Raw genomic sequence first — 12358 nt, 5'->3', positions numbered from 1 at the left:
CAAGTTATGCCACCCCCCATGCCTCAGCTTCCTATCTGTAAAATGGGTATAACAATACGTATCTCCTTTGTAAAGTGCTTTTCATCCATAGATCTCAAAGCACTATACAGAGGAGATAAATATTATGATCCCCATTTTACTAGAGATAGATATTATCATGATGATTATGTGGTAAGGTGTATAAAGATTTTATCAGGATGCATTATGTAGGCTTCCATACAAGTTCCAATGAAACCTTTAAACCACACCATCATGTACTCTGTATAGGCCACATATGTTACAGGGAACAAAGACTATTTTGCAAGCATGTTAGAGTGTGTTTAAAATTTTATTGGGACTATTTTTGTATTCCCCAACAGATACATATAAACACATTCACTGTGAATGCAACTCTAGAGGGCTAAAAGACGGCGTTATAAAAAGACCTCTAAAATATCCTAAAACAGCTTTTCCATTAATAAGTGTCATGATTTTGAGGTCCAGCATCTCAGACCCATCCAGGGTCAGAAACAAGAGTTGCATTTTCTGTTGGAAAATTGGGAATCTTCCCCCCGTTTTAACGCTCCTCTTTCTAGCTCTGTAGGATCGCACGATATCACACCTTAAAACTGTTACTGGTCTAGGACTGACTACCTCCTGTCCTTTGGTAGGTGTAATTTTGGGAGGTGCTACCCCTGTGATAAAATTGAAGACCATGTGATAAACTGGAACCATTGTGTACTTCTATCCAATTGCACTCCTTCTGCTTATGAATCTCTGCCGGGATTACTTCTAACCTTGTACAGCTCTGAGCACTTCTGACAGTAGACACTTTTTAAAGCATGGGTCCATCTTTCCTCCTAATGGTGGAATTTTCCCATTAAAACGACACCAGCAGGAGGTGAAGGATGGGCAATATTTGGTTTGGGGCAATTTTCCTACGAGTTTTAAGTTCCAGTATCTTACAACCCAGCCAAGCTAGAAAGACGAACTTTTCATCCTTGCAAAAAGGTTAATTCACTGCTCTAAAATAGGCTGCAGAGCACTTGCTTGTAGTCCTGGAAGGTCCTGTGATATTAGGCCTTAAAATGATGACACTCATGTATAGAAAAGCCATTTACAAAAAGAACAGAGCTAAAATAGCTTTTCTGTCCCTAGAAGTGGGGAGGAAGAGGGAAGAGAAGAGGGAAGTGGAAGCTGCATATTTATGCATATAACCTCTGTAGATGAGGGCTGTTTTCATGCAAAGCTTAGACCGTAGTCAGTTCAAGAACCAGTTCAAGTGAAGTCAGCAGGGTTTGTACATTCCACAAGCCCAGTTACATTGGTTGAAGGAATTAAACACCTTAGTCATAGTAGCTCCGGATTTCCTATATGTATTGAAAAAACAAGGACATTGAAATACAAAGTCCCCACTGCAATGAAGCTGCATCACCAGACAGCTGGGAGTTGAGGAGGGGAGGGCAGCCAGCAGCACAAAGCCAACATGGACAGGTGTGGTCCCAATGCAGATAGCACTCACCTGGCCTCTTACTAATTGTGGAGGATCCCAGTGGTTGGGGGGGGGTCTATCCCATGGAGACTTCCTCCCCTGTATTATCTTGAAGTAGGACTTAGGACAATATTTTCTAACACATCTCGGTCACTTAGGATCCTACTTCCCATTGAAATTCGGTGGAACTTAAGCACCTCTGAAAAGATTACCCTTTGTGAGTGCATTATTAATATCCATTGTTTTGTTTTAGGCCTGCCTGGCAATCCTGGGCCTCCTGGAAAGACTATCTTTGTGAAAGGCGATCCGGGGGAATTTGGTGTTCCAGGTGCACCCGGTATTCCTGGCCAGCCCGGGCAGCAAGGAGCCAAAGGCTTTCCAGGAAATCTAGGAAGAGGAGGCCTGAAAGGTATGATTTCAAGTGTATGGTTTTGTTTGAGTGAATACCTGCCTTCAGGCAGATTCTTCTGAGTATCTACATTATGGTAACTTCCCATTTTTGAGAAATTACCTACTCAGTCTTCACATTTTTAAATAGTAAGAATTGTGAGCCAGATCATACACCATAGACCCATGTGCTCTTGGGGATCTGCTTCCAGCCAGGTGAAAGGGGAGGGTCAGGCTCCTCTGGCCACTGTCCTGTTGTGGATCTCCACATGGGGACAGGTGCTGGGGCAGGAACAGGAGGGTCTGGGAAGGAGCCAAGTGGACACACACTGTTTGTTCCCTAACAAACTGTGGGGATTCCACTGGAAAGCTAATGAAATCTGATTGATTGGTTTCCTGTGGGACCCTCCCATCCCCACTCCTCTAAAGGAGGTTTTGGGGTCTTCCACAGGTGGGGCAAACCCCGGCAGCTGACTCCAGTACACTGGTGGGCAACCTGCGGCCCGTCAGGGTAATCTGATTGCGGGCTGCAAAACATTTTGCGACGTTGACCGTTCTCGGCCAATGGGAGCTGCAGGAAGCGGCGGGCCTCAAGGACATGCTGCCCACCACTTCCCGCAGCTCCCATTGACCGGGAACAGTGAACTGCAGCCACTGGGAGCTGCGGCAGGCCGTGCCTGCAGATGGGCAACGTCGGCAAAATGTCTCGCGGCCCGCAATCAGATTACCCTGATGGGCTGCATGCATCCCGTGCGCTGCAGGCTGCCCACCACTGCTCCAGTAGAATCATAGTGCCAGGGAGCTGTAAAAGCTGCAGGGTGCCATGGAACCAATGCAGAAGCACATTGTGACATTGCACTGTATATGATTTTATGAAAATATGCTAATGAGTTTGAATATTATGTAACTGGAATATGCTTCATGCAAAAGGTCTCTTGTAAAGTATCATTACAAAGCTTATAATCTACTGAGTGTGATCATCCTATTTGTATAAATGTACCACTCTTGTATCTGAAACTAGAAATATGAAATATAACTCTGAGGGCCTATTGTAATTATGCAAAGTGCGGGCCATTAATGATGGTTTGGAATCTTGATGACTCCCATTAACCAGGACAATTGACTGCAGATGGGTGTGTTTTACCTGTAAGTCTTCCTGTGTACCTGTGTGCTGGCAAGTGGGCAATGAAGTCTTGCAGTGACATGTGATCATGTCACCTGAACTGGAATCCATCTTTAACCTGGTGCTTTTCCATTGAGAAGGAGGGGGTGGGAACCCAGAGAGGGACAAAGCATTCACACCTTATGCAAAAGATACATAAATGGGTGGAACAGAACAAAGTGGAGCAGCCATCATGAGGAATCCCTTGACTACCACCTGAGGTGGAACCAGAGCTGTACCAGGGAAAAGGACTGTGCCTAGACTAGGAAGGTGTCCAGTCTGTGAAAGAGACTTATTGAAACATTTCTGAGGGTGAGATTTTACCTGTACTCAGTGTTATTACTGTATTAGACTTAGATTTGCATGTTTTATTTTATTTTACTTGGTAATTCACTTTGTTCTGTCTTTCACTACTTGTAACCACTTAAATCCTAATTTCTGTATTTAATACAATCACTTTTTACTTATTAATTAACCCAGAGTATGTATTAATACCTGCGGGGGGCGAACAGTTGTGCATATCTATCAGTGTTATAGAGGGTGAACAATTTATGAGTAAAATGGATTTATTTGGGGTTTGGACCGCATTGGGAGTTGGATATCTGAGTGTTAAAGACAGGAACACTTCTGTAAGTTGCTTTTAGTCAAGCCTACAGCTGTTAGGGGATATGGTTCAGACCCTGGGTCTGGGTTTGCAGCAGGCTAGCAGGTCTGGCTCAAACCAGGCAGGGCACTGAAGTCCTAAGCTGCCAGGGCAGGAAAGCAGCACTGCTTCAGTAGAATCATAGTGCCAGGGAGCTGTAAAAGCTGCAGGTTGCCATGGAACCAGTGCAAAGGCACATATCTTCACTCTGGAAGCCTCTGTGCCTCCAAGCAGGTTCATGAGTATTGGGGTATGTCTACACTACTCACCGGATCAGCGGGTAGTGATCGATCTATTGGGGATCGATTTATCCCGTCTAATGTAGACGTGATAAAATCGATCCCTGATCGCTCTGTCATCAACTCCAGAACTCCACCGCGCACGAGAGGTGGAAGCGGAGTCGATGGGGGAGCGGCAGCGGTCGACTCACCGCCGTCCTCATGGCCAGGTAATTCGACCTAAGATATACGGACTTCAGCTACGCTATTCACGTAACTGAAGTTGCGTATCTTAGGTCAACTCCCCCCCAGTGTAGACCAAGCCTTGCTGGGCTTGCTGCTTCTATTGGACAGGAGCAGTGCATAGAGCCAGCTCTCCCCATGCAGGAGTCGTCACAGGAAACTCCATGAGGGGTTTTCCTGTGGGAGAGCAAAATCTGGCCCCCGGCTATTTTGCACAGAACAGTAACTAGTCAGGAACCTGATGCCTGACCTCACTGCTGTTGTGTTCTGTGCTTTCAGCATCACAGGGGGTCACCAGATTTAACTGCTCAGTGCAAGTACCAGTGACAAAAACTCACCTCTCACTTTTTTTTTTTTAGGTCCGATAGGAAACCCTGGCCCACAGGGTCCCCCTGGCCCTTTTGGGCCATCTGGGGATCGAGGTTTTCAAGGACAACCTGGCCCTCGAGGTCCCGAAGGTACTTTTGAACAACACATGGTTCTTTGCCATGCAGCAGTGTGTGTGCCAGCCACTCTGCCTTGATAAGCTTTGATCTTAATAGCTGTACAGAATACTTTTATATAGTGTTCACTTGCATGAAAAGAGTTTATAGCAACCTGACAAAATTCTAGCTGTGCACTCACTTGGGATGAGGAAATATCATTGAGTAAGTTAGATATAATTATTTTATTATTATTTATTATTATTATTGTAATCAGTCTTCATTGATGAAGTATGTGCCTGGTCTGGTAAATTGTCCTGAGTTGTGCAAGGCTGGTTTAAAACGGTAGTTGTAGCCTTCAGTTACATAGAACATTTTTGAATCACTGAAACAATTTAATAAATGATCATTTTCTTCTGATACTTGCAATAGTTTGCAAGACTAGAGAGCATGAGCATGTCAGGCGAGGGTTTTTGCAAAGATGTACCATATGTGAACAGATGCTATTTGCTGTAAAAGAGGCAAAGTTCATACTGCGTATTTCATCACCCACTTTTCTTTTCCTATATTATCTTTCTCAAGTAACATTCATTAAGCATAATATCTTAATATCCAGAATACTACATACCACAGTATCAAGAATTCCAGTACACAGTAAGAAGTCTTACCTTTGCCTGTTGCATCAAAATAAGCAGCTCTGGGGAGAATTAATATATTCTAAATCGATAAGGGAGTTTCTCAAGATTAGAAAATGTAATATATATTTTATTTACCAATTAAAAAATTCTTAGCTATAAAGAACAGATGTTTTATAATTATGCAAATCTGAAAAGTGAAAGGACTTAGCCCTGAGCAAGGACCTTGGGATTTGGCACTGTGTGAACTGGTAATCTAGAAGAGTTTGCACATCACACAAAGCACCTCACCATTCAACAATACCAGGTATTACAAAATCACATTGATTTTGGATTCCTTTTTGTTCTTGTGAAAACTGTTTGCAGGCAGCATTCTAAGACATGTACTTTATATTTTGCCATTATTATTTATATCAGCATGAATAATGTCAGGTTCATACAAACTATTTCAGTTCTCGTTCCATCCCTTGTTCTCATTTACATGCCTGAAACTTGTTTCAATCCTGCCTGGCAATGGCTGGCATGGTCTGCTTTCCATTTGATGAATCCTTCAGGTTGCAGAGGTAAGCTGGAGAATGCCTTATTAACCAAATATTTGTTCTGCATGTTTGGGTTTCTTTCTGTACATTCCACACTCCCTGGATAGTAGTGCCATAGCTGGCAGCTAAGAATGACAGATATAATTATAACAGGCTGATTATAATCGATTTTAACATAGCTGGGTTGTGTTTACAGGCAGAGTAATCTTGTACTATGTCGAGGAGCCCCACAATAAAATGTCAAATATGTGTACATAGAATTCTGTATGCAAGTATATAAAATACACGTGTTTTCTCTTAAGTGATCTGTCACATCTATTGTATTTCATTTTATCTGCTGTCACAGCAGGCTCTTTCTAAATGAAGCCAACTAGCCAAGACCCCAATCCTGCTATCAGATCAGTGGAAGCACACATTGACCCCCCCCCTGACTTTGAACTAATCCAATAAGTCTTCTAGACCAGTGTTTCCCAAACTTGAGACACCACTTATGTAGGGAAAGCCCTTGGTGGGCCGGGCCGGTTTGTTTACCTGCCCCATCCACAGGTCTGGCCGATCGCTGCTCCCACTGGCCACGGTTCACTGCTCCAGATCAATGGGAGCTGCTGGAAGCGGCAGCCAGTACATCCCTCGGCCCGTGCCGCTCCCAGCAGCTCCCATTGGCCTGGAGCAGCAAACTGTGGCCACTGGGAGCCGCAATTGGCTGGATCTCTGGACGGGACAGGTAAAGAAACTGGTCCGGCCCGCCAAGGGCTTTCCCTACACAAGCGGTGTCCCAAGTTTGGGAAACACTGGTCTAGAAAATGTACTTATTACAGAATGCAAATGGTGAACAATACTAAGCAACAAACAATACATAAACTGTAGCCATTCGCTCGTGGCTTTCATTTAAAGTGAGTGAGTAATGTGGGATAGAACTCCTACTCCCTTACGCCCAGGCTGTATGTGGAGACATTCTCAGCTGCCTTCAGAGCATAGACAAGACAGAATATACTTTAACATGTGCTCAATGGAGTTAAAGCCTATGTTCCACCCAGGCTTCAACTCAGCCAGTTTAGCACACATGAAGGGCGGTGGTCCCTTGTCTACACTAGATTTTTAAAATGTATTAGCTAGCACATGCTAACAATACACCTTTAAATCCTAGGCTAGACAGTCTGAAAGGAGAGTTAACCCCTATGTATCTCGTGGATTAAAGGTTTGGGAACCCAGCCCCAGAAATGCAGTATAATATCAAAAGCAATTAAAAGGGGAATGTTTATCTCCCAGAGATTTTTGTTCCAATTTGTGTTATTTTAATTTTATTGCATAATTCCAGGTGACCCTGGTGAACCAGGAGAAACAGAACACTCCCCATGTCCCAAGACGCCGGGTCCTCGTGGAGTAATAGGACAAAGAGGAGCTGAAGGGTCTATAGGATTTCCAGGCCCAATAGGTTACCCTGGACCCCCAGGTAAGGCCTGTGATTTAAACACTTGGTAATTTAAGACAAACAGAACATTTAAGGCTTTCAGAAGTGTATTCTCTGCTCTCTTCAAGCAAAGCTGTGTGGAGTGTACAGGGGTAGGAAGAGGAGGAAGGAGTGTTTAATATTTTGCCCAAAATGTTTTAGGCATTTTTCTCCTCTTATTTCTTGTATATGGCACAATGGCTAGGCTCATCAATAAGACAGTGAGAGATTTATTTGGAATTTTAATATATAAATGTCATTCTTGGTCAGTAAAATGAAAGCAAAAAAAATCCCACCAGTATTAGGTTTTATGACTTATTGAAATTCAGAATTACTATAAAATCTCATTTCACAACATAGCCCCGGTCATGCTGAAGAGTGCCTTCTTATGCTGCAAGTAGATTCACTGTAAGCAACCTGTGAAAGGGCGGCAGAATGGAGTCCGTAACAAATATCAAACATCTGTGTGATAAGCTTTTTGTGGTTTTGGAGGTTTGGAAACAAGACTGGGAGAGAGAAAATTGGGTAAGAAACATGAAAGCTTCGTTGATCTTAGAACATCATACATTGGGGCACTATCCAATACTGTATATACCCCTGAAACTCCTTCCCATTTGGTGCCAGCAATGATGATAATGCTGAGCTAACTCATAAGAGTATGCGTCTCAGAGTAGAGAATTTAGTTACTGGGCTCTATCTTGTGCATGCTCCCTCTCTATCTCTAAATTGAGGAATCAGACTTTACAACCTCCTTCCGCTATTCAGATCTTGCATTAAAAAAAATAAAGCAGCACACCACACCAGTGGCTTCCGGAAACATATTGTTTAATACTGAGATACTTCATGCAGATAGGCATGCAGAGTGACTGAGAGATTTGGCTGCTGAAGTGCATTGTACTGTTTGAATCCAGAATCAGGAGTACAGGGCATCATGCAATGGGGATGCCAACCTGATCAATAGTGTTCCTCATTTTTACAAACTAAAAACAAAACAAACACCCTCATGTAGCATTTATAAAAATGCTACCCAAGTTACTGGGCTAGGGAAAAATTTATTTCGAAAAATTAAATTTAACAATAATTATTAGCAGGCTAATGCTACTAAAAGGCCTGAAAGGACCCTAAAATGAGTTGGATGCATACTACAGTGTTTTGTGTCTCCTGGAACTTGGCAATGTAGTTACAATAGAAGAAAAATAGCCAGAGAAAGGATTTAAAGGGGAGCATGCAAGAAGAGGCTGACATTCAGTGATTTTTTCTGGTAGATAAAAGATTATGCGGTAAAACAGCTGGTGATGATTCCAGCTGACAACTTGATAGAAATGTGGAGGCTGTGTCTTAATTAGCTCTAGATAATGGGATACAACCAACACTCTTAGGCAGTTATCACCTAGGGAATTCATGTTTTTCATCGTGGTTTTTACTGGATATCTTCATATCTTCAGAGGAAGATGCTCAGGTTGATCTTTGATCTAATGTAATTGAGTAAAAGACTTTTTATTGCACTATTTAGTTTACTACAGTGAATTAATTCATTAGTCAACTAAGAGGCATCTTTGGGATCAGGGCACAGTGTTTTCATTATATAAATCTTTAAACAGTTTCTATATAACCAGGTGTTACAGTGATATATACCCATGCTGGTGTGATAGGAGAAAATTTAATGATGCTTTTGCTTTTACTAACACAACAGGAAACAATCTTATCCCTGCTGGGAAAGTTATGCAGGCAGATAAGAGAACTAGAAATTTAACTGAGAGATCATATTTATTACAAAAACTTTCCAGTACATGAACTTTGGCAAACAATTAGGCAACAGAAATTGAAAAGCTGTTAAATTATGTTGTGACTGTTTTAGATTCTCTCACACATAATAACAAGTAAAAGGTGGGGAACTTTTAAAGTTTGTCTCACAGTATTAAAAAATTATTTTCCAAAGGGTAAACATCTAATGCAAGCATGCAAAGAATTAAGCATACAAATCTCACTAATGAGAATCGACCCTATCTCTAAGGAAACATGTTCCTCTTGAAATTCTCTCTCTCTCTCTGAAAGGAGCTGCCAAACACCACAACATCTGACATGTGGAACTGTATCAAACTCAGAAAATCATCTGCTTAAAAATATCTAGTAAACATATCCAACACTGTCTGCTGCCTTTGCAATCAAATATCAAGCACTCATTGGCACCATCTACTAATCAACAGTGCATTCACATTAATATGGCATTTGTTGCACATCTGAGAAAGAGGTGATGCATTCTTTGAGGGATATCACAGGCTTACGGTGCCTTCTTCCTTCTCAACTGAACAAACAAACAAGCCCAATTCAGCAAAGCCCATCTCTATTTAGCAAAGCATTCAAGCACATGCTTACCTTCAGCTTGACCTAAAGAGACTCCAGTACATGCTTAAATGCTTTGCTGAATGGGGGCCTGAAAGACCAAGACCTGTTGTGAAACTAGTGATATAAGAACTAAAGATACTTTTGATAAAAGTTGTACCACCTACCTGATTGTACCTAGCACAATCTGCCACCCAGTTATGGAGAAGGGTGCAGAATCTAAAAGCAGCTTCAGGTCAGGAAAGCAGTGAGCTTGTTCTGAGGGACTGTTCAAATAATTAGTCAAGTGGAAATAGACATTTTGGTACAGGCTTCCCCTGGTTTCAGTTTTTATTACAGATTTTTTTGTAGAGCTCTGCAGGATTGTAAACTTTGAGATCCAGAGGCAGACACATTCTGGAATAGGGACATGAACTCCAATTGGTAATAGCGATATCACACCACTATATCTAACCCTGCAGTCACAGTGAAAGAGCACAACTCTTACACTCCCCCCATCACCCCCAGTACCAAGTTCTGTAATACTTATGTACTCCGTAGGTGTCATTTTTGAGTATTTTAAGAATATTTGGGGCAGGACAAGATACAGCATTGTAAAGCAGGCCCCTGTGCACAGTACTATTAAATGACTCCTTGTACACTACGTGTTTGGACTGTATTTACCTTTATATGCAGCCATATGAAGATAAAATGCATCCGTCATTTTTGTCTAGGAAGTAAAGGTGAAGAAGGGTTGTTTGGCTTGCCAGGTCAAGATGGCTCACCTGGTCCACCAGGACCCTCAGGTGACCAAGGTGTCATAGGAGAACGAGGATACACTGGTCCAGAAGGTAAGAATGATCACTTTCTGCTGCAAACATTTGTCAAGTTGACACAGATGATAGGCAGACTAATACAAAATATAGCTCCAATCAGGAAAGCATCTGAGCATGCAGTTCAATTAGAGCTGTCAAGCGATTAAAAAGATTAATCACCATTAATCACACTGTTAAACAATAATGGAATACCATTTACTTAAATATTTTTGGATTTTTCTATATTTTCAAGCATATTGATTTCTATTACAACTCAGAATACAAAGTGTACAGTGCTCACTTTATATTTATTTTTGATTACAAGTAATTGCACTGTAAAAAAAACAAAAGAAATAGTATTTTTCAATTCACCTAATACAAGTACTGTTGTGCAATCTCTTTATCATGAAAGTTGAACTTTCAAATGTAGAATTAGGTACAAAAAAACCTGCATTCAAAAATAAAACAATGTACAATTTTAGAGCCAGCAAGTCCACTCAGTCCTACTTCTTGTTCAGCCAATCGCTCAGACAAACAAGTTTTTTTACATTTGCAGGAAATAATGATGCCCACTTCTTGTTTACAATGTCACCTGAATGTGAGAACAGGCGTTTTTATGGCACTGATGTAGCTGGCATCGCAAGATACTTACATGCCAGAGATGCGCTAAAGATTCATATGTCCCTTCATGCTTCAACCACCGTTCCAAGGAACATGCATCCATGCTGATGACGGGTTCTGCTCTATAATAATCCAAAGCAGTGCAGACTGACGCATGTTCATTTTCATTATCTGCGTCAGATGCCACCAGCAAAAGGTTGATTATCTTTTTTAGTGGTTCGGGTTCTGTAGTTTCTGCATCGGATTGTTGCTCCTTTAAGACTCCTGAAAGCATGCTCCGCACCTCGTCCCTCGGGGTATGTCTACACTACGAAATTAGGTCAATTTAATAGAAGTCAATTTTTTAGAAATCGATTTGATACAGTCGATTGTGTGTCCCCCCACTAAGTGCATTAAGTTGGCAGAGTGCGTCCACAGTATCGAGGCTAGCGTCGACTTTTGGAGCGTTGCACTGTTGTAGCTATCCCACAGTTCCCGCAGTCTCTGCTGCCCTTTGGAATTCTGGGTTGAGCTCCCAATGCCTGATGGGGCAAAAACATCGTCGCGGGTGGTTCTGGGTACATGTCGTCAAGCCTCCCTCCTTCCGTCCCTCCCTCCCTCCATGAAAGCAATGGCAAAAAACCGTTTCTCGCCTTTTTTCCTGGGTTACCCGTGCAGACAACATACCATGGCTAGCATGGAGCCCGCTCAGCTCACTGTCACTGTACGTCTCCTGGGTGCTGCTGGCAGACGCGGTACTACATTGCTACACAGCAGCAGCTCCTTGCCTTTGCAAGTTAGCAAAGACAGTTAGCAGCCATATTGCACCATCTGCTGCTGTCTCCTGGTTGCTCCTGGCCGACCTCGGTGAGGTCAGTCGGGAGCGCCTGGGCAGACATGGGTGCTCCTGGCTGTCCTCGGTGACGTCAGTCAGGGGCTTCTGGACATAAATGGGAGTGACTCCAGGTCATTCTCTTCTTTAAGTTTCGTCTAATGGAAATTCAGTCCTGCCTGGAATATCATGCAGGCTGGAGGCTTTTGCCTCAGGCTGCTCTCCCAGCCAGCAGCACCGCGTGGTCGCACCTACCTCAGCCTACCCCTTGCTCCCCTGGCTCATGAAGCCTGGACAGTAGTAAGGAGCAGTTCAACTATAGGCTGAGCAAGTGCAGAATGGTGGTAGAATGTGCTTTTGGATGTTTAAAAGCTCGCTGGTGTAGTTTACTGACTCGGTTAGACCTCAGCGAAACCAATATTCCCATTGTTATTACTGCTTGCTGTGTGCTCCACAATATCTGTGACAGTAAGGGGGAAATGTTTATGGCGGGGTGGGAGGTTGAGGCAAATCGCCTGGCCACTGATTACGCGCAGCCAGACACGAGGGCGGTTAGAAAAGCACAGCAAGGCATGCTGCGCATCAGAAAAGCTTTGAAAACCAGTTTCATGACTGGCCA

General features: G+C 42.8%; 2 protein-coding genes across 7 annotated transcripts in view; one reads left to right on the top strand and one right to left on the bottom strand.

The window, feature by feature from the left end:
* COL4A4 (collagen type IV alpha 4 chain) overlaps positions 1 to 12358 on the top strand; it is a 132688-nt gene that overhangs the window by 111930 nt on the left and 8400 nt on the right. For both annotated transcript variants that reach the window (XM_045031179.1, XM_045031178.1), the window contains 5 exons: positions 1725 to 1880; positions 4484 to 4582; positions 5736 to 5744; positions 7039 to 7173; positions 10227 to 10343. In XM_045031179.1, the coding sequence (XP_044887114.1) occupies positions 1725 to 1880; positions 4484 to 4582; positions 5736 to 5744; positions 7039 to 7173; positions 10227 to 10343 (516 nt within the window). The remainder of the gene's footprint in view (positions 1 to 1724; positions 1881 to 4483; positions 4583 to 5735; positions 5745 to 7038; positions 7174 to 10226; positions 10344 to 12358) is intronic.
* The window catches only part of RHBDD1 (rhomboid domain containing 1), a 132027-nt gene continuing 125328 nt past the window's right edge, over positions 5660 to 12358 (bottom strand). For all 5 annotated transcript variants that reach the window (XM_045031185.1, XM_045031183.1, XM_045031186.1 and 2 more), the window contains one exon: positions 5660 to 5845. In XM_045031185.1, the coding sequence (XP_044887120.1) occupies positions 5679 to 5845 (167 nt within the window). In that variant the 3' untranslated portion in view covers positions 5660 to 5678. The remainder of the gene's footprint in view (positions 5846 to 12358) is intronic.

Source organism: Mauremys mutica, chromosome 9 (assembly GCF_020497125.1).
Source record: "Mauremys mutica isolate MM-2020 ecotype Southern chromosome 9, ASM2049712v1, whole genome shotgun sequence".
NCBI lineage: Eukaryota > Metazoa > Chordata > Testudines > Geoemydidae > Mauremys > Mauremys mutica.
Note: the sequence above shows the minus strand (reverse complement) of the source record. Positions and strands in the feature narration are given on the sequence as shown.